The sequence below is a fragment of the Zootoca vivipara genome, chromosome 12, assembly GCF_963506605.1.
Source record: "Zootoca vivipara chromosome 12, rZooViv1.1, whole genome shotgun sequence".
Taxonomy (NCBI): domain Eukaryota; kingdom Metazoa; phylum Chordata; class Lepidosauria; order Squamata; family Lacertidae; genus Zootoca; species Zootoca vivipara.
Window position 1 is genome coordinate 49422792 of NC_083287.1, and position 23993 is coordinate 49446784.

At 43.2% G+C, this 23993-nt stretch overlaps 1 protein-coding gene across 2 annotated transcripts in view; it reads left to right on the forward strand.

Moving 5' to 3' along the window:
- XYLB (xylulokinase) overlaps nt 1-23648 on the forward strand; it is a 95532-nt gene extending 71884 nt beyond the window's left edge. Inside the window, exons 16-19 of one of the 2 annotated variants that reach the window (XR_009558425.1) lie at nt 2582-2640; nt 3330-3417; nt 4900-5014; nt 22589-22608. Coding sequence is in view for 1 of the 2 variants with exons in the window: in XM_035129159.2 (XP_034985050.2) it covers nt 2582-2640; nt 3330-3417; nt 4920-5014; nt 22589-22687 (341 nt within the window). In the remaining variant the exon portion in view is untranslated. Of the gene's footprint in view, nt 1-2581; nt 2641-3329; nt 3418-4899; nt 5015-22588 lie in introns of both variants that reach the window. The other variant, XM_035129159.2, reaches the window with a different exon arrangement.
- The last annotated feature ends 345 nt before the right edge of the window (nt 23649-23993 follow it).

Sequence of the window (23993 nt, forward strand, 5' to 3'; positions counted from 1 at the left end):
GCCCTGGACAAAATGTATCTAAAAATGGACTGAGTCAGGGATTGGGATTTTTAGATTTCATATAGGCATTATGTGGACTTCATTTCTAGGAACTAACTCTGGTCTATAGCTGTGGGGCTAAATCCATGAGCGATCCCATCACCCACTGCGTACTGGGCTACGGTAAATGAATCTTAGGTCGACTCAGCATGGCAATTCTTATATTCTTAATTTCATGAGGTCTACTGGTACGGTTAGGATGTATGTGGCTATCAGTCAAGACATGTCAACGCTACTGACCATCGCATTTCTTGGCAGCAAATTCCGTAAATTAATTATGCATTGCGTGAAGAAATACTTGTCTGCTCTGGATTTATAGCTGATCAATTTCACTGGAAGACCACTAAGGTCTGGTATTATGGGAAAGGGGGTAAGAGTTCCTTCCACACCAAGCATAATTTTATAAGGTTCTGTTAAGCATCCCTTCGATTTGGTGTGGTGGGGAACCCAACTAAAATCTTCCAGTGCTCCAGTCTTTCTTTGTAGGGAAAGTGCTCTGATTTCTTGATCATTTTTGTAGCCTTTTTCTGTAACTTTTCCAGCTTTGATTTCGTGCCAATGAAATAAGAATGAATTCTGAGGATTATGCCCCAGCATTCCTTGAAATATCTAAAAGAACTGTGGGTGCACTTTTTCTAAAAGAAGGCAATGCCAGCTGTTTCAGGTGCCTTGCTTTTAGTAAACCACTTTAGTTTGAGTAAGGGGTATATATTTTTTGTTAAATGTGTAATAAAATGTTGAACTAGCCTTGCCTTACTTAAGGAGAACCAGATCCACAACTGCGCATTTGTTTTCTTGCGGTGTAAACTTGCTGGTCCCTTGTTTGTGGCATATAAATAAGGCTAACCACAAGGCTTTTAGAATTTGTGTTGGGTGTGTGTTTGTGTTTTCTTCTTGTCTTTTCCTTCCAAGCCTAGTGGTCTTAGTAGTTATTTTTCACTGCTTTTCAGTGACATGTTTCTGAAAGTATTGGCAGGGCTCTGTCACTGTGCACAGGTATAATTGAAACTTGTTTTCTCCAAGGAATCACTCAGCTGTGTGGTTTATTTGTTTACTGACATTGACAGAGATCTTAATGGCTTTTTAAACCCAATTTGTGCATCGCTGAATATCCTCCAAAGAGGAAGATCTGATTAAATTTATCGGTGGAATGAAGTCTCCTCTATGCAGAGCTGTTGGCTGCATTGTGAAAGTCCGCACCCAAGCAAAGCATTCTGGGCTCAGAAACCCATGCAGGAAGCTCCTTGTCCTACCAACCTGTTTTGTCTAATGAAGATGATGCAAAGTTTCAGGAAGATTCTTTTGTCTCGCCATGGGTTTCTATACCTCCTTGAGTTCCTTGGAGGAAAGGCGGGGTATATATTTGCTTAATAAATCAATTGTTCCCTTCTTCTTTGCTAATGATTCATGTCTGGACCAAATTTCATTAATATATTGCTAGGGTTTGCCAAAATTTAATTGATGTCTCATTTGTGGACATTGTAAAAGGATGTTTTCAGGAATTTTATTGACTTTGCTGCTTACCTTCCAATTAAAATTTGCGTAATGAAAACTCAGACTGAGGCAGACATTTTAAAAATAGCTTCAGTATAAAGTTATTTCAATGGCTGCACAGTTTTCTTAACCGTTCTTTCCACGGTGAATGTTGCATTCACCCTGTAGCAGGAGTGATGAGGAGAGCCTGTTCTTCACCTCCAACTCCTGGTGGAATGCTCTGGCGCAAGATACCAGGGCCCCCCTCCGGGATCTGACATCTTTCCTCAGGGCCTGCAAAACGGAGCTGTTCCGCCAGCCTTTTGCAGGGTCCATTCTGACTCCCCCTCTCTCCTTATAAGAACTTGCATGAAAGTGGCCCCCCCAACTTTTCTCACAGGCTCATATAAGATCAGTATAAACAGTTAGGCCTGGTGAGCATTTAAGGTCCCTATCCCTAATTTGCAGGTTGCCGTCTGATTGGATTTCACTTTGATTCTGATTTGATTTTAGGATGTATTTTAATTGATTGCTTGATTTTATGGTAACATGTTATATATTTGATGTTAGCCGCTCTGAGCCCGGTTTTGGCCGGAGAGGGCAGCATATAAATAAAATTATCATCATCATCATCATCATCATCTTAGGATGCTTCCAGATGACCTTTTTACTGATACCTCTTCCTCCCAGTCTGCTCCCTGTTCTTGTTCTGACCACTCATTGCCCTCCCCCCACCAATCCCCTGGCTCTGAGGCATCTTCCCTTGGGAGTTCCCTTGGGGATTCCCCAGCTGGTGCTTCCCACCCCTCCTCTGTATCCAGCCAGTCCATGACATGTACAGAACAGGGCAGTGGACCCCCTGTTGTGAAGCAATACAATTCCTGTTTTGCAACATGCTATTGTGAATGGACAACTTTGTGCAAGCAAAGGACTGTGCGAATCAGCTTTCCATCACTTATCCCAGAACCCAAACCGGGCAATTTAGGCTAGCATAACCAAACATTCATCATAGTATAAATGGGGACACATTATACTTGCGTTAATTTGTTTTCTCCTTTTCGGTTTGCAGTGCCTACAACAAGAATCCTGGCTACTGGAGGGGCATCCCACAATAAAGCAATTTTACAAGTAAGTTGGGCTTACTGCATTTGTAATACCAAACCTATTGAGCTATTGGGCTGGGAGGGGACTGATCTCAAGCAGAAGTTGGGGCCAAACAAATATTATTATTTTTACAAGTCCAGACACAGATGCAATTGGAGGAATGATTGTTTTGACCCTTAGCCGGCAGTGTGAAACAGCAGAGAAACATCCGTTGTAGGTAGGCAGGGCTGGGTCAGCCTGTAGACCTAGGAATGTTCCCATTGAACGCTCTCACAGAAAGTCAGTATTGTTTAAATAGTGGTCTGAGCACAACCTGGAGATTAACCACCTGCGTGTTAGAGATTCACGACTGTCTTTTACTATTAGAAATGAAACTTAGGGGGTCATTGGAAATGTGAGGAGCACTGAAGGTTGGCACATGCCCCAGGAAGGTTATTCAGGATGGGAAGCAGCCCCCAGGGCTGAAAAAGGTTCCATACCCCTGCTTTATTGAGGCAGCACTCAAAAAAGCCACAGAAATCTCCTTTGTCATGTGGCCTTCCAGATTCAGTGCCCGGGAACTTCAGTGACTAGTTATCCAAACCTGATTATCAGTACAAGGTCCCGTCTTGAAACAAACGCTTCTCTGTAAGTCTCGCCAATGGAAACAAAACTGCCTGCTGTCTCTGTTTCCCACAGTCTGGTTGTAACAGATGCTTTTTTATGCTTCTCAGGTCTTGTCTGATGTGTTCAGTGCTCCAGTTTACACTATTGACACTGCTAATTCAGCCTGTTTAGGATCTGCTTACAGAGCAATCCATGGTAAGTCAACCAAAGAGTCCTCTAAGCAGCATGAACAGGATTCAAAAACTTTGTTTGCAGCTGCTGCCTCCCGTCCTTGTCACAGGCCAATCCTCAGCTTAAATTTATGTCCTTACTTGCTCTTTTCACAAGGCTCCCTTGAGTCAAGTTATTTAACGTGCTGTGTAGGAATAGGAGAAGAGCTCTGTTGGATCAGACTGAAGTCCTGCCTAGTCTAGCATCCTGTTTCCCACAATGGCCAGCCATTGGCTCGGGGAGCCCACAAGCAGGGCATGAAAGCAACTTCCCTGCTTCTTGTCCCCCAGCTACTGTTATTCACTTACCTACTGCCTCTGGGCAGTATCCAGCTCCCTTGTTCCGTCAAGTGCAAGGATTTGCGCAGCGGAACTCCCACACCACCTCTGCTTGTGCATTGTGCATACCTTGCACTCTTCCCTTACCTTCCAAGTCCCGGACTGCAGAATCCGGGACCGGAAGTTGCGTCGACGTAACTTCCGGTGTCGCTTTGCCCTTCTATGGGCACCAAAAATGGCTGCCGCCGGCTTCGAAAGTCGTTTGTATGCATGTCAGGAAGTGCGTCGACGCAACTTCTGGTGTCGCTCCGCCCATCTATGGGCACCAAAAATGGCCGCCGCCAACACCGGAAGTCGCCTCTATGCACTTCCGGACATGTGTAGATGTGACTTTTGAAGCCGGCAGCGGCCATTTTTGGTGCCCATAGAAGGGCAAATCGGAAAGAAAAAAATGGCCGCCGGCAGGAGAAAATAACGGAGAAAAACGGGAGACGAAGTGATACGGGGGACCACCGGGAAAAGGTAAGTAAAAACGGGGGTTTCCCGGGGAAAACGGGGTACTTGGCAGCTATGCACTCTTCCCCAGATCTGCTCCAGAAGATTGGTGGAACCCCTAGAACAGATTTAGTGGGGGGGGGAGTTCCACTGAGTGAATGGAAATTTGTGTGCTAACGGAATGAGGGACTTAGTGCTATGTCTATTAATCCTAAAGTGCCGAAAGACTCTTTGTGGGTGTGTTTGCTTTAACAGACCAGCACAGATATGTGTGGACAGACAAGCTAGCCAAAATATTGGTAAAGCTAATATTTTTTTCCCCTTGCCCCCAATTTTTTCCCTTTTTGTAGCTAAACTCTTCTTTTTTTTAAGTCATGCTTTGTCCTTGAATTTATTACTTCTCCATATTTTCCCCATCTATTTGCTGCTTTATTGGCGTTCCTCAATGATTACTGATACTGTTGAACTTGCAACTCTGTGGCTAGCTTTGCCCTCCATGGGACAAATTGAATGACTGACGTAAACTCAATCTCCGAGACCCTGCTTGCCCAGGCCCAAGTGCATTGGAATGTAAGATCTTTACCCTTTATCCTTCACTTCTGAATGCTGACCTGACCAAGGAAGATCAATGCAATGTATTAATTTGCCAAGGAGTCCAGGCACATCCCTCATCTTGTTTCTGCTCATTGATCAGGTCTGTGATCCTCATTGCAGGACTCGTGGCAGAGACAAGCGTGTCCTTGACTGATGTTGTGAAATTAGCTCCAGAGCCCAGATTAGTTGCTACTCCGACAGCTGGCATGGCCCAGGTGAGGTGGCTTCAGGCAATATTATTGGTTGGCTTCCCCCCTCCCCCTTTTTTTTGTTTCTTTCTGCTTTAAAAATAGATTGGCTGATAATTAAAATGTTTATAGAGGGGAGCGAACTTATTACGGGAAGAATAGCTTTTTTTGGGGGGGATGTACTGCAAATCAGTATTATAGGGTGAATCTGGGCTAGTCTCCTTTGTTTAAGGAATATGTTTGGGGTTGAGTGTTTGCCTTGAAATCGCCAGAGTTCCCTGGGAAGGGGGAATGACCAGTTTTAAGTGTATTCTATGAATGGCAAGCTTCTGCCTTCAGGTAACTCTTTCTAGATAAAACTGAATGGAGATGAACATTACACATTACAAAGGATTTGGATGCATGTTGGACTCTGTGAATTCTGTAAAGCTCAAACCTAACCGTCTCCAGTGGTTGTGCATTTCAGAAGAAGGGAGGGTTGGTTGTACTGGGTAAGCTGTTTTTTCAACTACACTTGCCCACCGCTACTGATTTTCACTGAAGATGCTGCATAAACTTCTCGGGGATACTGGGTTCCTGTTATGGTAAAGCTTTTTGGCCACATATGTCTCTGTAGTTCCCTGTTGTGCATTGAACTACCTTGATGTTGAGATGCCCAACTTGCTGCATTGCATTAGTAAATCAGTGCCATGTTACCATCGGTGGAAGGCGTCTTAGATGGGATTAGCCATGAGTGTAGAGATGACAAGGGTTTGGAGCTGTTAATTAAGCCCTTGGGGGGCTATCCACCTCCTCCTGAGAGTTTTAACATGCACTGTAGCAGCAAGTATTAGCAACAACAACAAAAGTAATTATGGCAAGCACATTACAAGTCACTGGCAGAGAGTAGTTTGCTGCTGATGGGAACAAGCTATCCAACCCTAGCATGGCTGGACAAATTCCTACGCTTTGGAGCTACTCCCCTTGACCTGCCTTTCTGTGCAGTTTGGCGTAGGAAGGAAAGAGGAAAGGCACTGGAACTGACGTGATCTCTCTGTTTTCCAACACAGTCCAAACCCCTTGCAGTCAGATTGGTATTTCTGGTATCAAACCGAGCATGTCCATTTTTGAGCAGCAACCAATGCCAGGCATTGACGACTTATGCCATGGAGAAGCGTGGATGGAGCAGTTGCCCTACGTACAGCATGGCCTTACCACCCCAGAGGCAGTTCTAAATTTAAGAAAGAAACTAAGCGTTGAAAACAAACCAACACAGGTTTGCTGCTGGCAGATTCACCCCTGTATAATGTATAGAGCAACTTACTCTATGTCCTAAGCTCATTGTGCTGAGCTCTTCCCTGCCAGAAGTAGCCAATAATGTGGAATTAGGGGGCAGATAAATGCATAGGACACAGGGTAAGTTGTACTATACATTACAGAGAGGCGCAGAATTGCCGTTCTTGGTACAGACCCATGCTTTCTCATAGCATGTAGTTTTCTCCTTTCCCTGTTTTTTTTTCTGTGGGTTTTGGGGGCCTTGATGTCCTCAGACCATATCTTACTAAAATGCTCTCTCCCTGGCCCCCCAACACTTCCCTTCCCATTTTAGAAATCTATACAATTCTGCTTGTTGACAGTATGGGTTCCTGTGTGAGCTTCATGGCTGCAAAACCACAAAAGCCAGAGGGCCTGTCAGTAATATAGTGTGCTAGCATGAAAAGTGCAGGAGAAGTTCATAATCTGATGAGTCAGTTTGGTTCTGTTTTTAACAGGGCTGCTTCTCTCTGTCCATCTGATTTCATTCTGTCGAGTTTAGCAGCTTTCACTTAAGTGATGGTTCTTTTTATAAACTTCAAAGTCAACCTGAGGTTAAGCACTGTCTTCCTGGGGAATACTCTGCAAAGCAACCTGCCTAACCTCATGTGAAGTTGTCTTGGTCACAACCCTACGTTTTCTTTTTTTTTCTTTTTTGAGCGTATGAAATTTGTATCTTTGCCATGTGAAGAAATGCAAGCAACGGTTTTAAAAAAGTGCTTTCTGTTGTGCTTTATCTGGCTCCTGGTTTAAGTCTTGAACTCGGGTGAGGCATGGATTCCTGTTTTTTTTTTTCCTTCAGCAGCACCAAGACCGCTTGTCAAAATAGAGGAGGACAAGCCATTCACATTGGGATGCCAGCACCTGAGAGCACAATCCTCTTTGTCCTGTGCATCAGAATCCCAAATGGCCAGTCCTATAACATGGCCTGCTATCCAAGGTCTGCTGCACTCCTATAGTCTTAGCAACTAGAAAGAAGCCACTCTTCACTTCCAGGTTGCATGCCTGCATACAGCCTGCTTTACCTGCTCTAGGTACTCGGTGTCTGTCTAGTGGCTGTTGGCACACAGCAGTCTGGTGCCTCAATCACACATATAAGTCACCACCCGATACTACGAACATCAAATGATGAGCATCCATGTGTGGCAAGCTCTCTTCACACCAGGTTGTGTCACTATACAGTCAAGCCAACATATAGATGGGTGATGTCCTGAAGACATTGTGGATCCAGACGTGTGCATGCATCAAATGTAAATGTACCAGTATGAGTGTCATTGGTTTTGGAAGTCCGTACTTAACCTGAGCGTACTTAACCTGAAGTGAACTTTCCCATTGAAAGTAATGGAAAGTGGATTAATCCGTTCCAGACAGGTCCGTGGAGTACTTAAACTGAAAATACTCAAACCGAGGCGTACTTAAACCGAGGTATGACTGTATTAGCGGTGGGAGGTTAAACTGAATGAACATCTGAGTGAAGATTCTGTCTCTACTTTGCTTCCAGTGGGATACACATCCAGGCATTCTGGATGCTCATCTAATTGGGGAAATCTTGGGGTTCAATACCCAATATATCCTGTGGGTTCTTCCTGGATGGCCAAAAAGATCCATACTCCAACTGTCCATTAAACAGGATGTTTATTTAGGCATTGCAAGGCCAAGGCAACACAACCTCCAATAGCATGCAGTTGAGGGGTGACACACCAAATAGGAAATAAAAAAGCATAGGGAAGCAAAGGGGCAATTATGTCCATATATGCAAGTACTTCCCTCTACTAGCTTCCACTGGTTTAATCACAAGGCACTGTCCTTAACAGTTTTAGCAAAACTCCTGTACGCATGTCCTTCCATCCTTCTTTCATGGTTCTTTTAAAAAGCATGACCTTCACATTCCAACCTTCACTTGCTCAGCCTTGCTCTCACACATTTCAATTTTCAATTTTATTATTTCTATAACAATCCAAACGCACATCCCACCAAAAACAAAGCAGCATGGGCAAACCAAGACATCACTTCACAGACATTTGGGTTACGTATGCAGTCCCTGCTCAGGGACCCAGGTGGCGCTGTGGGTTAAACCACTGAGCCTAGGGCTTGCTGATCAGAAGGTCGGCGGTTTGAATCCCTGTGACGGGGTGAGCTCCCGTTGCTCGGTCCCAGCTCCTGCCAACCTAGCAGTTCGAAAGCACGTAGATAAATAGGAACTGCTACAGCGGGAAGGTAAACGGCGTTTCCGTGTGCTGCTCTGGTTTGCCAGAAGTGGCTTTGTCATGCTGGCCACATGACCTGGAAGCTGTACACCAGTTCCCTCGGCCAATAATGCGAGATGAGCGTGCAACCCCAGAGTCGGTCACGACTGGACCTAATCAGGGGTCCTTTTACCTTTACCTTTATGCAGCCCCTGATCCACCAACTGAAGATACCCATGGAAGTTTGGTTCCATGTAAGGGGCTGGATCAGGGCATGGATGTGTGGAGGATGAAAGAGAAGAGCAAACAAAGACAGTTTTCCTCTCTTTGCCCTGACCCTCAATGAGATTTCAGTTACTTGCATTCACTGCAAAAAATAAATAAAGGCCTGTGAAGCAGCAAACAAAAGCAATAAAATCCACAAACCACCATAAAACAAAATAATAATCCATAAGAAATCAATACCAAACAGGCAGTGATTGTTTTAAACCAGCAACTCCACCTAGAGCAAAGGTTCTCTCAAGCTATTTGCCCAGTTCTGTGAGTGACCCCAGCAAGCGGACTGCCATAGGACTCAGCTATATAAGTAAAGAAAAAGTATTTTAAATGCGTTATAACACTGTGACACCAGATCATGCTGTAGAGTTCCCTTTTTCACCAACACAATTTCCCATTATGAGGTTTACAACATATTTTCCTGAAACATTTTTTTGATGTGTCTAGATCCAGCCATTACAGTGGAACCTTGGTTCTCAAACGGCTCCGTTGTACATTTCAGATCCCGAACGCTGAAAACCCGGAAGGAAATGCTTCCGTTTTCGAATGTTTTTCAGAACCCGAACATGCAACGCGGCTTCCGCTGAGTGCAAGAAGCTCTTGCAACCAATGGAAAGCCGCGCCTTGGTTTTCGGATGTTTCGGAAGCTGAATGGATTTTGTTCGAGAACTGAGGTACCACTGTATTAACGTGACATTTCACCCAACAAATGGAACCACTCCACTTACTGTGAAGCCTCATTCAGCTGGTAATAAGCTCATTAGATGGAAGCCTTTCTCCCTCATGGCTCCTCCTTCCTGGTTGAAAGTCCCTCGAGGAAGCAAAACCAACATTTGAAGGAAGCTTCAAATGAAGGTAAATTCACTCAACATGGTTGTTTGCCATATGGTCCTCTTTCCTTAAGTTAAACAAAGGGACAAAGGGGTGTCCCAAATGCACACTGAACAGCTCGGTGGATTGCTTCAGGGATGTATAATCTAGGGCAACCTTTTCCAAACCTAGTATCCCAGGTGGTTTAGACTACAATTCCCATCAGCCCCAACCAGCACAGGCTGATGGGAGTTGTAGTTCAAAACTTGCAGAGGAAACTAGGTTGGCCAAGGCTGGTCTAGGGGCTGAAGCACTGCCAATCACAGGAGTCAGCATTACAGCCCTCTGTTCCATTTGCAAGCACATGCATGTAATTTGGGTAGCTCACTGCACATGGTCTCAGCATCAGGCTATGATTTTCAGTATATAAGAGAGGTGTGCAGCAGGTTTAAGGCTTTGGAAGGTAATCACAAACATTTCGTATTAACAACTTCCATGCATATGCACAAACACAGCGAGAGGCCTTGAAGCAAGTGTCATGTGCCTTAACATTGTTAGGCCGTTTTGCAGGGCATGTGGCTTGTAAAAACACCAGCGCTGTGATTATCTTCCGAGATAATCGTACTCCATTCTTGTGCCTTTTGGCTTAATTAACCAACAAGCCAAGCATCTCCGGTTTTAATAGATTGCTAAACTAGTGCTGCATTTTAATGCCGTAATAATGGATTCTTACTGTCTGTTAGCATATACTTAGTGTTATAAAATCTTCCCAGTTATTTCAGTCATGCCTACTGCTTCGGATTAATCTTCCTTTTCTAAAAGAAATGTTTTCAAATCTTCTCTTCTACCTCTTCTTTTTATTATCAAATGAGGGTTGGGGGAGAAGCCTCAATAGGTTTACTGAAACAAGACACAAAGAACTTGATGGGCTCAGCTGGTCATTCAAATCCACCCTGGATGGATAATGAGCAAAAATTAATTACCATTAGATGGCTCTTTTAACAGCCTATTCATTTGTCCACTGATTTGAAGACAGAATCAGTTGCTCCAGGCCAGCTTTCCAACACCGCAACATCATCATGATAAATGAGGGCATTTGCCAAGAGTCCAGACCGCAAAGACAGACACCTCCATGTTATTAGTTGAATCTCCTATTTGTTAAATTCTACATGGCTGGCTTTGTTCGATGTCTAGATTGCCCAATATGGCACCCATGGGAACCACAGCACCCTCAGCCAAAACCCTTGGCACCCACCAAGGCCCCTGCTCTCTCTCTCTCTCTCTTTTAGGTTGGTTGGGAGGGGGTTGCCTGTCTTTTGGCGGGGGGTGTACGCTTTTTGTGGGTTTTATTTGCTTTTAGAGGGTAGCTGTTTTGTTTGGGATGGTTGTCTGAGAATTGCTAGTTTTTACTCTGTGAAATGGGTACTTTGTGGTATGCAAAACAGTTTCTTATATTTCTAAATATGCCCGCAAGCCCCCAAAGGCTGAGATCCTCTATTCCTACGCCAACAATGGGGGAGTGTTCCTCAACCTGGTTCCCAGTTTGTTTGGAGACACAATTCAAAGTGCTGGTTTAACCTACTAAGCTCTGAGTCAGCTTTCCCCCACCAGGCATTGCTAGACTGCAACTCCCATTATCCCTGACCATTGGCCATGCTGCCTAAGGCTCATGGGAGTTGTTGTCCAACAATATCTGATGGCCACCAGATTGAGGAATGCTGTTTCAAACTGTCTGGGAACCAGGTATTTACCACTTTCTCCTGTGTGAACATGTTCATCTTCTGCTATCATTTTCTAAGGTATTCCTTTGTTTGGCAATTAAACAGGTGAATATCAGAGAAGACGACTTTTGGGGGGGGCACCCTGCTTTTTCACCACCCAAGAACTAGAAGCCAACTCCAAGGCTAATATTGAGCGAATTGTAGCATAAACACTAAAGTGAAATCTGAGCAATGGGCCTCAAGCTTCAGTTACAAAACAAGAACTGCAACATAAGCTAGTACTGTAATAAAATAAGTTTAATGGAAAAAGAACTCTCACTTCTCTCTCTCTCTCTCTACTCTCCCATGCCTTCTACCATATAATTTTAAATAGAATCTAGATGCTGTAAAAATAATCATAAAATGGAAACACATGCCCTTCTTACAATCTAAATTATTATTATTATTCATAGCATTCACATTTTTATCCTTCTCTTCAGCCTCTGATTGGGTACGAGTAGGAAGAAAGCAAGCTCATGCATTAATTCTTAGTTACAGAGATCTAGTAGTGAACAGCAGGGATGGAAAAATTTGGAGAGAAGCCAAAAGTTACTGGTATTTCAACAGAGACAATGGGAGACCCTGCAGACCATTCTGTCTCTCTGACACACACACAGAGCTCACTAGATGGACTTGAAACCAGAATCAACTCTAAAACTTCATACATGAGAGCACACTGGCACTACCCAAGAATTATTAATCCATTTCCTTTTTGAAAACCCAGAACATCACCAGCCCACACAACCCCACTTGCATTGTTTCCTATTCAGTGGCTCAGTGGAACGTGACTTGCAAATCTGTCAGGAGGTAAAAGAAGCAAGGTTTTCCCTGCAATGAGGCATGTCGTCGCCTTCTCCAAGAAGGGAGACAGGGCAGTGTGCTTCAGTTTCATTGCACTCACTCCTATTATTAAAATGTAGGTGGAGGGCAACGCAACGGAGCATTCATAAAATTAGTCTTGATATCTACTCATGGGTGTAATTGTTTTCTCTTTCTCTTTTGCTTCAGGATTGTCTAATACCTGTGTTGTCATTTATTTGTTTTTGCTAGCGCTGGGGTTTTTAAAAAGCAGTCTGTGAGCTAAAGAGGCAAGGCAGCTTACACTGGGCGAACGGTACAATGCTAGCCTGCATTCCTTGGAGCAAGTTCAGTGCTGAAATAAACCTTGGGTGTACGGTACCTTGGGTTAAGTACGCTTCAGGTTGAGTACTCCGCGGACCCATCTGGAACAGATTAATCCACTTTCCATTACTTTCAATGGGAAAGTTTGCTTCAGGTTAAGTACGCTTCAGTTTAAGTACTCCATGGTCCGTCTGGAATGGTTTAATCCACTTTCTATTACGTTCAATGGGAAAATTCGCTTCAGGTTAAGTACGCTTCAGTTTAAGTACTCCACAGACCGTCTGGAACGGTTTAATCCACTTTCCATTACTTTCAGTGGGAAAGTTCGCTTCAGGTTAAGTACGCTTCAGGTTAAGTACAGACTTCCCGAACCAATTGTGTTTATAAACCGAAGTACCACTGTATCTTGCTCCATGAAGTGATAGCTTACTTCCACATTATAGGGGGTCTGGGGGTAGGGATATTCGTTTGGTTTGCAGATCTTCCTAATTTGTCTTCCTGAACCATCCCCATGAATGGAAAGTGGAGAGAAACTGAAATTCACAGCTCTATCCATCTCTATTCCTCCTTCAGAGCCCAACAGCTTGATGGAGAAAGCTGTCTGCACCTTCTGTGCACTGAGGAGCCACAGTGGAGACTTGTAATGTATCTACCCCACTTGCTTCAGATGCAGTTAAGGACAGGTAGCAAGTGAAACTAATTTACCCACTGGTAGCTGCCGCGTATGCAGAAGTCTGCTGAGTGCATCGCTACACACAGCAAGATCAGGCTTCTCAGGGTGGCCTGTATAATTACTTTTTGTAAAATATCACTCCTTGTGATGCATTAGATTTTGCTGCTGTAACGACGAGGGAATTTATGTTCCTAAGGGTCCTTTTTAACGCATCGTTGAGTGTTCTTTATTTCCTTTGGACATCAATTACAAAAAATAAATCCATTTAATTGCCTAAGGCTATATACTCCAGAAATCTCTTAGAAGGAGATTTCCAAAATAAGGTCAATAGAATGCAGCTACCTGAAATGCAAAGGAATTAGACTTCACATTTTCAGCTGCTGTGGGTAGGTAAGGGTTCAGATTATTAACCTTTAATTTTATTGTCATGATTTTTTATTCGTGTATTTCTAGCCACACCCTTCATTGATTAACAACCCCAAGGTGGATTGCATTTAAAATCCCCAAAAACACAAAAGTCCAGTTCATAACACAACAGAATCAGTTAAAATATAAAGATTAAGAGAAACATACCATTTAAGAATGCACACAGTCACATCACATTAAACTCTTGCAAAACCCCAGGCAAAGAGAAGTTAGCAACTGGTGCTGAAAAACAAAGTCAGGACCATTCATACTTCAGAAAGAAAGGCATTCCATACAAGAGATGCCAACAAAGAGAAGGACCCTGCTTGTCTTTTGTGGGCATGAAAGCTTATACCATGATACATTTGTTAAGCCTTTAAAGGTACCATGAGATTTGGGTTTCCTGCAATTGATGTAACGACTTGGGATTAAACTGTCCAGACAACTTCTCTCGCCACACAGATACTGGTCAAGGCACAAGTGGGCTCTGTGGGTTGAACTTTGGCAACTAGGGTATGAAATCTCTTTGGTTGATTGATTGGTTAGATTAATAGGATTAAAAACATTTTGATTGATTGAAAGAGCAACTCCAATTAACCATGCAAGAGTCTCAAAAAGAAATAATTGGTATACAACATTGTATATAATTCACTTTATTATTATTTCATAAAATTTATGCATCGCTTGATTGTAAAAAAACAACAACCTCAAAGCCGTTTACAAAGAAGATAAAACAGTAAGGTAAAGTATAATAAGTATAATTATTGTACTTACATGCAGGTCCCACTATCCAAACACTTGCTGTTTGGAAAATCACTTATCAAAACACAAGAGATTAGTACCCAAGCCTTGCTATGCACACTGCAGAGTCAGACATCCAAACAGCCAGACCTGTGTGTAGTATTGTAAACAAATAAGCAGTCTTAAACAAGCCTTACATCTTTGTGTTTTGCTGGTCCACGGCGGCCATTTTTCCAAAAGGGGGGGGGAATAGAATCATAGAATTGTAGAGTTGGAAGGAACCCGAGGGTCATCTAGTCCAACCCCCTGTGGTGCAGGAATCTCAACTAAATCCTACATGAGAAATGGCCATCTAACCTCTACTTATAAACCTCTAAGAAAGGAGCATCCCCCCAATTTCTTCATCCAAGTCTTTTATAAAGATGTTGAACAACAACGGGCTGAGGACAGAACCCTGTGGCATCCCACTAGTCACTTTTTCCCACGATGATGAGGAACCATTAGTGGAGAGCTTTATTTGCTACTTGTTTGCCTTTTGCAAGATTTCAGAGGGTTTTCCTGGATTTTGCCCTGTCAAAATTACATGGTCAGGAATGCATTAGAAATTTCCCCATAGAAATCATTGGAAATAATTGACTCATTATGCGAGCAATTTCCTGAGAACACATTGTGGTCCCTAGCAAGACCTACAAGAATTCCTCCACTTGCTGCAAACTGCAGGTGGCTGTCCGTATCAGGTACCCAGAGAGTTAAAGTGGACCAGTGGCTGCAGCACCACGGAGAGTTCCAAGTGATTTGCTTCAACCGGGCCCATCCTTCCCAGGCTCCAGTGCCTTGGGCCTGAAGGCTGTGGCTCTTAAAGGGCCTGTTCGCTGGTCTGAAGTGCTGGAGGAACTGGACATGGAGCAAAGGGTTAATTTCCTTCATGGGCACAAATCGTCCCATGGATGAGATAAGTCACAGGTGCAAGGTCAGCCAAGCCAGTTGCTATGGTAACGGCCCAGTGCTGACTATATAAGTGATTAAAGCATGTCAGCTCAGTAGTCAGTCAGTGAATCTTGAGAAGGGAGTCGAAGTCTGTGTTACATCTTGAAGACAGAGCAACAGAGATACTCAGTGTTTGGATTTATCTGTATCTGCAAAATCCTACAAGCTATATAGGGATGTGGGTGGCGCTATGGTCTAAATCACTGAGCCTATTGGGATTGCCGATCAGAAGGTCAGCGGTTCGAATCAGCATGACTGGGTGAGCTCCTGTTGCTCTGTCCCAGCTCCTGCCCACCTAGCCCTTCGAAAGCATGCCAGTGCAAGTAGATAAACAGGTACCACTGTGGTGGGAAAGTAAACAGTGTTTCCATGCATTCTGGTTTCCGTCATGGTGTTCCATTGCGCCAGAAGTGGTTTAGTCTTGCTGGCCACATGACCTGGAAAGCTGTCTGTGGACAAGCGCCAGCTCCCTCAGCCTGAAGTGAGATGAGCCCCACACCCCATAGTCACCTTTGACTGGTCTTAACCGTCCAGGCGTCCTTTACCTTTACAAGCTGTATCACAGATCAATATCAGGAACTATTACTGAAGCCTAATCTTCTAAGGCGGTAAACTATTTTGGATCCTATGTGGTGACTAGAACTGGGGGCAACCTCTGCTGTGTGGGTATCTCATGTCAGATTCCCAACATGAAGATGAACACATCTTTGCCTTTCTGTGGCTTCCTGCCTTGTACACTGCTGGTGCCACTGGGCAGGTGAGTCAGTATTGTGGGCGCCATCTGTGAGGCTTTGAGCTTGGCTCTGGGCCACCAGCCTTGGGAGCCTGGCTCAGTTCTTCACCTGATGCTACAGCAGCCCCAGACTTGACTGGCTCCTCCTCATCTGAGCTCAAGGCTGGAGCCATGACAATAGCTGGCGCCATCTTGGAAGAGGCGTTCTTTATTCTCTCAACATGTGAGAGGGGATGCCTTTTCTCAGATGGTGCCCCTACAACAAGTGCAGATTTCATGTAGACACAAAGTATGTCATTTCTTTCATCCATATGTGCTGATATGCAGATTTAATTGATAAGGAGTCAATTGGTTAAAAACCCATGAAATTAATCAACCAAGATTTCTTCAGATCAGGCTGCAGCGATTCTGGCAACCCTAACAAGCCTTGATTGTTTAATGGGAACAATTCCAGGAGGAGGAAAGCCAGCTTTCAAATTACACAGCCTCTTCTTCAGACAGTGTGCCTCATTTTAAGAGTCCAGGATGGGTTGCAAAAGTTTCTTTATTTTATATCCCATATTTACAGTAACAGAGAGGCCCAAGGAGGTGAATTTCACAGAAAATTAATAGAAACAAAGAAAGAGGGATCGGTTTAATTTTCCCTCCACGTTCACATGGGTATAAAACAACAGCCAAACATCAGTTATTCATGCTAATGGCTGGGAGACCCATTGCAGCAGATGCTTGAATTTTGCAAATTAGCAAGTTAAGCATTCAAGTCCAATAAAACAGTCAAAAGCACTGTAGCCTTAAATGTAGCCGTTCGTTTCTTTTGACACTTTTAATTTAGAGCAATGTGTTCACCACTATGCTCTGGAACACGCCTGTATATAAAGGTAGTGTGGTTTCTTCTCTCTCTCTCTTTTAATTTGTAAAAACAATAATACTGTAATATTATTCACACTGGGAAAGGAATACGGCTTTTGCTATCTCAGTAGCACAGCCGCTTTCAGCCAATACAGGGCCGTGCTATTAAATCTCAGTTGGCACAAAGCAAGCAGGCTTTATCAGGGTTGCAGATAATCAAAGTGAGAATTAGTGAGGCTTGACTATAGATATTTCAGTAAATAAAAGAGCTATTTTTGCCTGACATATTGATGCCCTAATACAGCCATAAGTGCTTGTTCAGTAGTTTGCTTGCTCCAACATATATATTCAAAGAAAACAAGATGCTGTGGGATGCTATGAGGATGCAGCAGTAATTCCTGGTGCAGGCCAGAGGTTTGCAACCCTTACCTTTTTTCTTTTTGCCAAGCATCCTCATCCTCTGAGGCTCAAGCTCCACAAGCTCCACACTTTTCTCTATCCTTGAGGACAGGAAATAAACCCACCACCTTGCTTGGGTGCGCATGTTTAGTTACACCAAGATGCTCATTAGCGCTGTACAGAAACTAGACTGGATGGGTTCTTGCCATAATGGCTTTGAAACAAATAGACATGATAGGAAAGGAAAAAGGGACGAGGAAGGAAGAGGACAAGCAACGAATCTGTTGGTTGTCCTCTTCCCTACTCATCCCTTATTCCTTTTCTATCATGTCTATTTGTTCCATAATTCACATAAAACTCACATGATAACCAGGTGGAGAAATGGGCACTGGTGGAGAAAAGGCTAGGAGGGGGATGGACCAGTTGGCACTTGATCAAGAGTGGGGAACTTCAGGCCCAAGGACTAAATGCAGCCCTTGAAATTCTCCCCGGGCCACACCACTCACTGGTCATCCTTTGCCGCCTCCTCCCCAGTGTTTTTCCCTGGCTGGAATGTGTCCTTTCCCCCTGTAATTTTTCTTGTTGTCCATTTAAATATAAGAACAGCATGTAACTACAGTAACTCGTCCAGTGGTACATTCTTATCAAGTTCCATATGCAGCACACAGCACACAAGCACTATATTTATTTATGCATTATCAGTTCAAGTAGCCTCTCCACAGAGATTCTTGTGTTAAGGGTGGAATAAAAGTACCTCCTGTCTCTATTTATAAAGGCAAAGAAAGGAAGCCAAGTCTCACCAAAAGTCTCTATCCTTGAACTGCCTTTAATTACCCTTCTGTGGTGAGATGGAGCCACATTCCAAATATTATTTAACCGGATTTCAATGGGGATTTCTAGATTGTTTCCAATACTGGACTATTGCTAATTGTTGATAACATGGAATGTGTCCTTGAGTTCTGATACTGCTCCTTGCTTGCCCCAAATGGAGAATAGAGATGGATGCTGGCAACGCTTTTCTTCTAGAAAAAGAGGTGCCGTACTCACCATGAAGTTGTTACAGCAAGTGCCATACTTTTAACCGGTGCTTTTCTTCTTGAAAAGGTGTGCTGGTACTGCATAGTGGGAGTTGAGTACCCCCTTGAGTACCCCCAGGGGGAAAAAAGCACTGATAACATCCCTCATATGGGGAGAAGACAAGAGCAAAGCAATAATATTCAGCAAAGCAGCTCTAATTTGTGAACCTCCAATGACTCTGATGTCAGCTCACCCTCAGTGAAGTCCTTTGGAGTCACTGTTCTCACTCTGATGGGCCCCCAGGCAGCAATGAGAATATAAACTAGGGTATTGTGCAAAATTGGTATTTGTTGCCCTGCTCACATTTGCCCCTGACTCCACCCTCTACTGCAGGCATCCCCAAACTTCGGCCCTCCATAAGTTTTGGACTACAACTCCCATCTTCCCTGACCACTGGTCCTGTTAGCTAGGGATCATGGGAGTTGTAGGCCAAAACATCTGGAGGGCCGCAGTTTGGGGATGCCTGCTCTACTGGCATGCAACCCTTGGCAGGTTCCCCAGAAGGGAATACCATGCTAAAGAAAAAGGTTTCCTCGATCCCTGGTCCAGTTGATGGAGGAGCATCTCTTTCTTGCCTGCCCTCTAATGTAACTATGCAGAGTGGCTATGGGCATCTCTCCTTTCCCCATAACTAGCAAAGCCCCCCCCCCAGCCAGTGTGAAATTATGAGGATATACTTTATTTGCATAATTTACGTAGGTTGCAGCTTTTCTTGCTGTTGAATTCAGGCTACCTGGGCAATGGGTTGTTAGTTTTTTTTAAAAAAAACACCCACAGTGTGCCTCAAACTGGCCATAACAGTTTTACAAATTGCAGGACCAGGTGGATGAGAAAGGAGCTCCAGGCCTAGGTGCTTAAGAAACTCTTACTTTTGACATTTCGGACATACTTTTTCACCAAAGGTTTCCCAATTGCTTGTGCTCAGCCCTGGTCATGTGGTTAGCTAGAAATCCTTTTGTGATTTTAAGATTTATCCCTGAAGTAAGTGGCTGATACATACTAGAATGATATTAATGTGAAGCACTCCTTTCTGGCCACCACCACAATCTCCATAGAAACTGGCTGAGTATATCATTAAAATGTAGCTGTTAAAGAGCCATTTTATAGCCTTTTTAAATGCACAAAATACGTTACAATCCATCTCATCTGTCCCTACAAAAGCCCAGCCAGTTAGTCTCCATTTTATAGCAAAGAATCTGCAGCTGAGACATTACAGCTTGGTAGACGGAGGCTACCCAAGCAAACTTGTAGTTGAACTTGCAGTCAAACATGAGTCCTAGTTGGTGCATGAAGCGGTTAAGACAATAGAGCTTGATTCCTAGACTCAGCTGGGCCACGCCCCCTCTTCTTTCATGAGAAAGCAATTAAAGCCTTCTCTTCCTGTTCCCTCCCTCTTCTCGCCATGTAATCACCCAGGATGGATGTGTTTGAACTTGCTGCAGGTTCAGACAACATGTTGGAAACTATATTGTGTATTTTGCACCCAGGAGTAATCTACCTGTGTTCTCCTTGCTGCTGTATGGGACAATGAATCAGACCTTTGGATTTAGTAAGTAAAGCCTTTTATACGTACTTAACAGGGTGTGGTCTATTCATCACAAGAGGGGTAAATAGAAACAGAGGAACGCTGCTTGCAAGTGGACTAAATGGGGCAAAGGCTTAACAGCCTGCATTCCTAATGCTTCACTGTGCTTCTTGACTTTGTGAATCTGCTGCTGGGGGCTCTCTCCTGCTGGAGAGACTGTTAAAGCCCACATTTTGAATCCAGACACCCAGCTGATTCTTTTATTATTCACCCCCAAACACATGGGTCACAGGGATCGTATATTTTTCCTCCTACAGAACTGAGATTACAAGGGAAGCCCAGTGCTTGGTCTACTGGCTTATGCCTTAGGCTGCTTCTGCTGTGAGTTTTCAGAGTTGGAATCTGCGGTTTCTCAAGGCAGCCTTTTCACACCTGAAGTTTTCTCTGCCTGCTTGGCAAAGGCCAGGCAGATTTTGCAGCCTTAGCTCTCATTTCAATAATAACGCTTGGAAGGCTCAGTAGGCTTTTCCCAAATAAGTTTAAATCAGTCTCTAGTTTCCTGTGTTTCTGCTGTGATGGCTGATGTTAGGTCCCTTTGCCCACAAAGTTGTCAGCTGGAGAAAAGGTTGCTAATCAGTTTTTTTGGGAGATTGTGTTACCTTGGACTGTGATGCAAAAGTTTTTGCAGGTTGCGAAGTGTATCTTTTCTCCATGTTTTCCAGCCCTGAAATGGCAGGGGTTTAAGGTCAAGGAGTGGAGCTATGGATATGATATCATTGCAGATAGGCTTACACTCAGGTTGTGGTGATGTGCAATTTCCTCAAACCTTGTCAATCTCAAGGCTACCTGTGTCAGTTCTCGCCCCCCTCAGAAACACGAGGGGTGAGATGTTGGGTGAGGAATCTTAAAATGCTGTTTTAAATGTGCATTCTGCACTTGACCTCCTTCATCATGTTCTGTTTTGAAATCTTTTAAGATAACATATTTTTTTGTTCCCTGTTAATTACATTGCAAATATATACTTTGTATTGACTTTCATCTGTAATGTTTGATTCTGGATTGTTTTGTTTGGTGTTTTAGCGTAGGCTATAAACTGCTGCCAGTCTCCCCCCTAAAAAATACACAGCGGTCTAGAAATGAAATTAATAATAATAATAATAATTAATAATAAGTTCCAGGTTTGTTTCTGTGGAAAATGAGACACTTTTCTCCTCAGAACAGACAACAAAATTAGGCAATATGGGCAGATATGTGAGAGCAGTCCTCTAGCTGAGGAGTTTTCCCCTCTTTTTCCAGAAAGTGCTGGAATTTGAGGATCAGATTGTTTCCTGTTAGAAAGCTGACTCTCCTCTCCAAGGTCTGAAAGGTCAGGGCAGCATTTCCAAGGGCAAGGACAAAAAAGTTTGTTGGCTCTTCCAGAGGGGGACAGTCAAATAAATTAGTAGATACAAATTCCTTCAGGATTTTTTTCATGTGTTTGCAAAAGGTCCCCCCCTACTCACCCAGAAGACCTTGTAATACTTATATGTGGAAGCACTGAAAAGGGCAGTTTGCTCTCCTAAATAGCTATACTTTAAAACAGATAAATAAAATAATCACCTCACGAGACCATGAGGAATTTTAAGGGTTCCCCTAGAAAAGGGGTCTGAGTTAGCCTGGTGGATGAAACTGAAAGATGGACTTGTCTTTTATTCAAGTTTCACGAGGCTTCAGCTGTAGCCTTTGAAAATGCACAATTCCTTCTCTTTTATAAAGGTTTTCAATTCATTGGCTTAAGGAACTCCTGGTATACACACCTTCAGTGGACCTTAGTTTTTCTGTACAATATGTGTAACTTGACTAAGGCCTGCATGTGATAGTAGACAAAACCTCAGGTGCTATTCTCTGGGTTTTTTCTGTTTGGAACTTGGCAGTTCGATATTAAATGAAGTGTATGCTTTAAATACTAGATAAATGTTATTTATTCCTTTCTTTGACATATATTTCCTCTGGAGAGTTCTGAGCCTGTTTTTTTTTAATGGAATCAAGGACAAGAAGATGCTTCTGTCTATATTGGCTTATTAAGAGGAGGAGAAGCCTCCAAGCCCTTCTAGTCGTCGGTTTACCTTCTTAAACAGCAGTTTAAGAACCTGTTGCCTGAAGCTGCCATCTTACTGGATTGTTTTACTACTTGTGATAACATTAGAAAGGAGGGTTTTCAGACCTCGTTATGTGGGTTTCATTAATGTAAAGTGGTGCTTGGGACAAACACTTTGTTTATCCAAGGTAAACTCCTATTTCCCACCCCATTTTTCACAGGCAGTAGTTTTTGACATACGCTAGATGTGAGAAGAGACCTGGTCCTGCAATATTAGCTACACTGGGTTTTGGAGTTTTAAAGATCTCTTATTTTATTTTCTTGGCTCTCAGATAAGGAGGCTGGTCTCTGAGTCAAGTTACATATTTTTGTTAGAAGCTCATCAATTTCGCATTTGAGTTGCTTAAGAAAGTCTCATGTGGGTGTCCTCCGGACCTGGTCATTTGCTCATATTAAATTTGCCAGTAAGGGCTAGAATTTAATCTCTCATTGCCACTGTTTACCTCAGTTTCACTACCGTTTACCACAGAGCCCAGATGTGTGAACGCACAGGTAACTCAAAGAATGGTAGGTGCACATAAACAGCCCTGGACTTTTGTACTAGATTGATTTCTTTGGTTATGAGGCTAAAAGACTAAAATATTTTTAATGGCCCCCTTTAAAATGTATTCTTTCTCTTTTGTTTTAGGTTTACCAGCCTTTGCTTAAACGATATAAGGAACTCGAGCAGCAGGTACTGAATAGGCCAAAGGAGCATCATATGAGAGAACCAAAAAAATCAGTCTAAAACCTTCTTTAAACAGGAAAAGCAAAAGCAAGCCTGCTGCTTCACCTTGAAATCCTGAAATCTGGGACTTTGAGAATACCTGCACTTTTTTCAAAGTTTGTAGCTTCGGACAAACATTTGGGCAGTGCTAAATGAAAGCTGATGGCTTACTCTACCAATTAGTTACTATGCTTTTACCCCCAAAGAACCTGGAAATCTGATTTAATTTTTGTAAGAGATCACTGAGAATTTTGCATTCACGCATCCTTTTCAAAGAATTCAATCCTGTGGGCAAAAGTAACCCTGTATTGTAGCTATACCCTCATTAACCAGCTTGGAGCTGGGTAGATGTTTCACAGGTTACGATGCTGGGTTGTAAAGTCCTGCAAGGCTTCATGTAGTCTTTCTATATTCCCCTTTTCAACACAAACAAATAAAAAAGGAGAAATGACTTAAATTCTTTGAAAATTTGAATTGCATGTGCAACATAAATGCAACCAATAAATTTGATTTGCACCATTTGTTCCGTGTGCAATATTTGGTTATTTCTGATACAGAATTCATAGCAAGAACCAGAACATGAGTCTTGGGAGCTGGGACAAGGTTAGAGGCCAGCTCAGGAATGGAGAAGGGAAGCTTATTTCTGGAGAAAGAGGAAATTCTGGATTAAATGCCACTCCACCATTCCCTCTCTGGCATGTGTTTCCTAGCTGAGACATCTCTGCTTCAAAGTAGTGTAGAGAGGTGAGGCATGAACTTGCCCCACAAAAACTTAAGAGCCAACTTTGCCCCTCTCCTAAAGACTGATGCTAAATGGCCTTTCTCTTTCCTTTCAAGGAGGAACGCCTTTAGCGTTGCTTGTTTCATTGGGCAGCTAATAAACTGCAATAGTTGCACGGCTTTTATGGTAGAGGTTTCTGCCTTCCTGCCATAAACTTATTTATGATGCTTCAGTGAGGAAGGATCCTTTAGACTTTTCTTATACTGCATTTTTTTTCAAATATGTGAAAAGTTATATTGTCTTATAATTTTGGAGTGGGATGGGGGGGGGGGTACTGCAAGGCAACATTTAACTCGGCCAAATGATTAGTTCATCTAACCCAGAACTAGGGATGGACAAACTTCCCCCTTTTTGACTTACATAGCATCTAGGTTTTCTCACCATTCTTTGTGAATACTTTAAAAAAGAAAATGAAAGTGAGGCGTTTGTGTGTGTGTGTTAATATTTAGAAATGATCACAAAACCCAGGTGAGGCATCTTCCATCCCCTAAGAAACAAGCAAACAAACAAACCTTATGTAAAGAGGCAGGTAATTAGTGTTGGGTT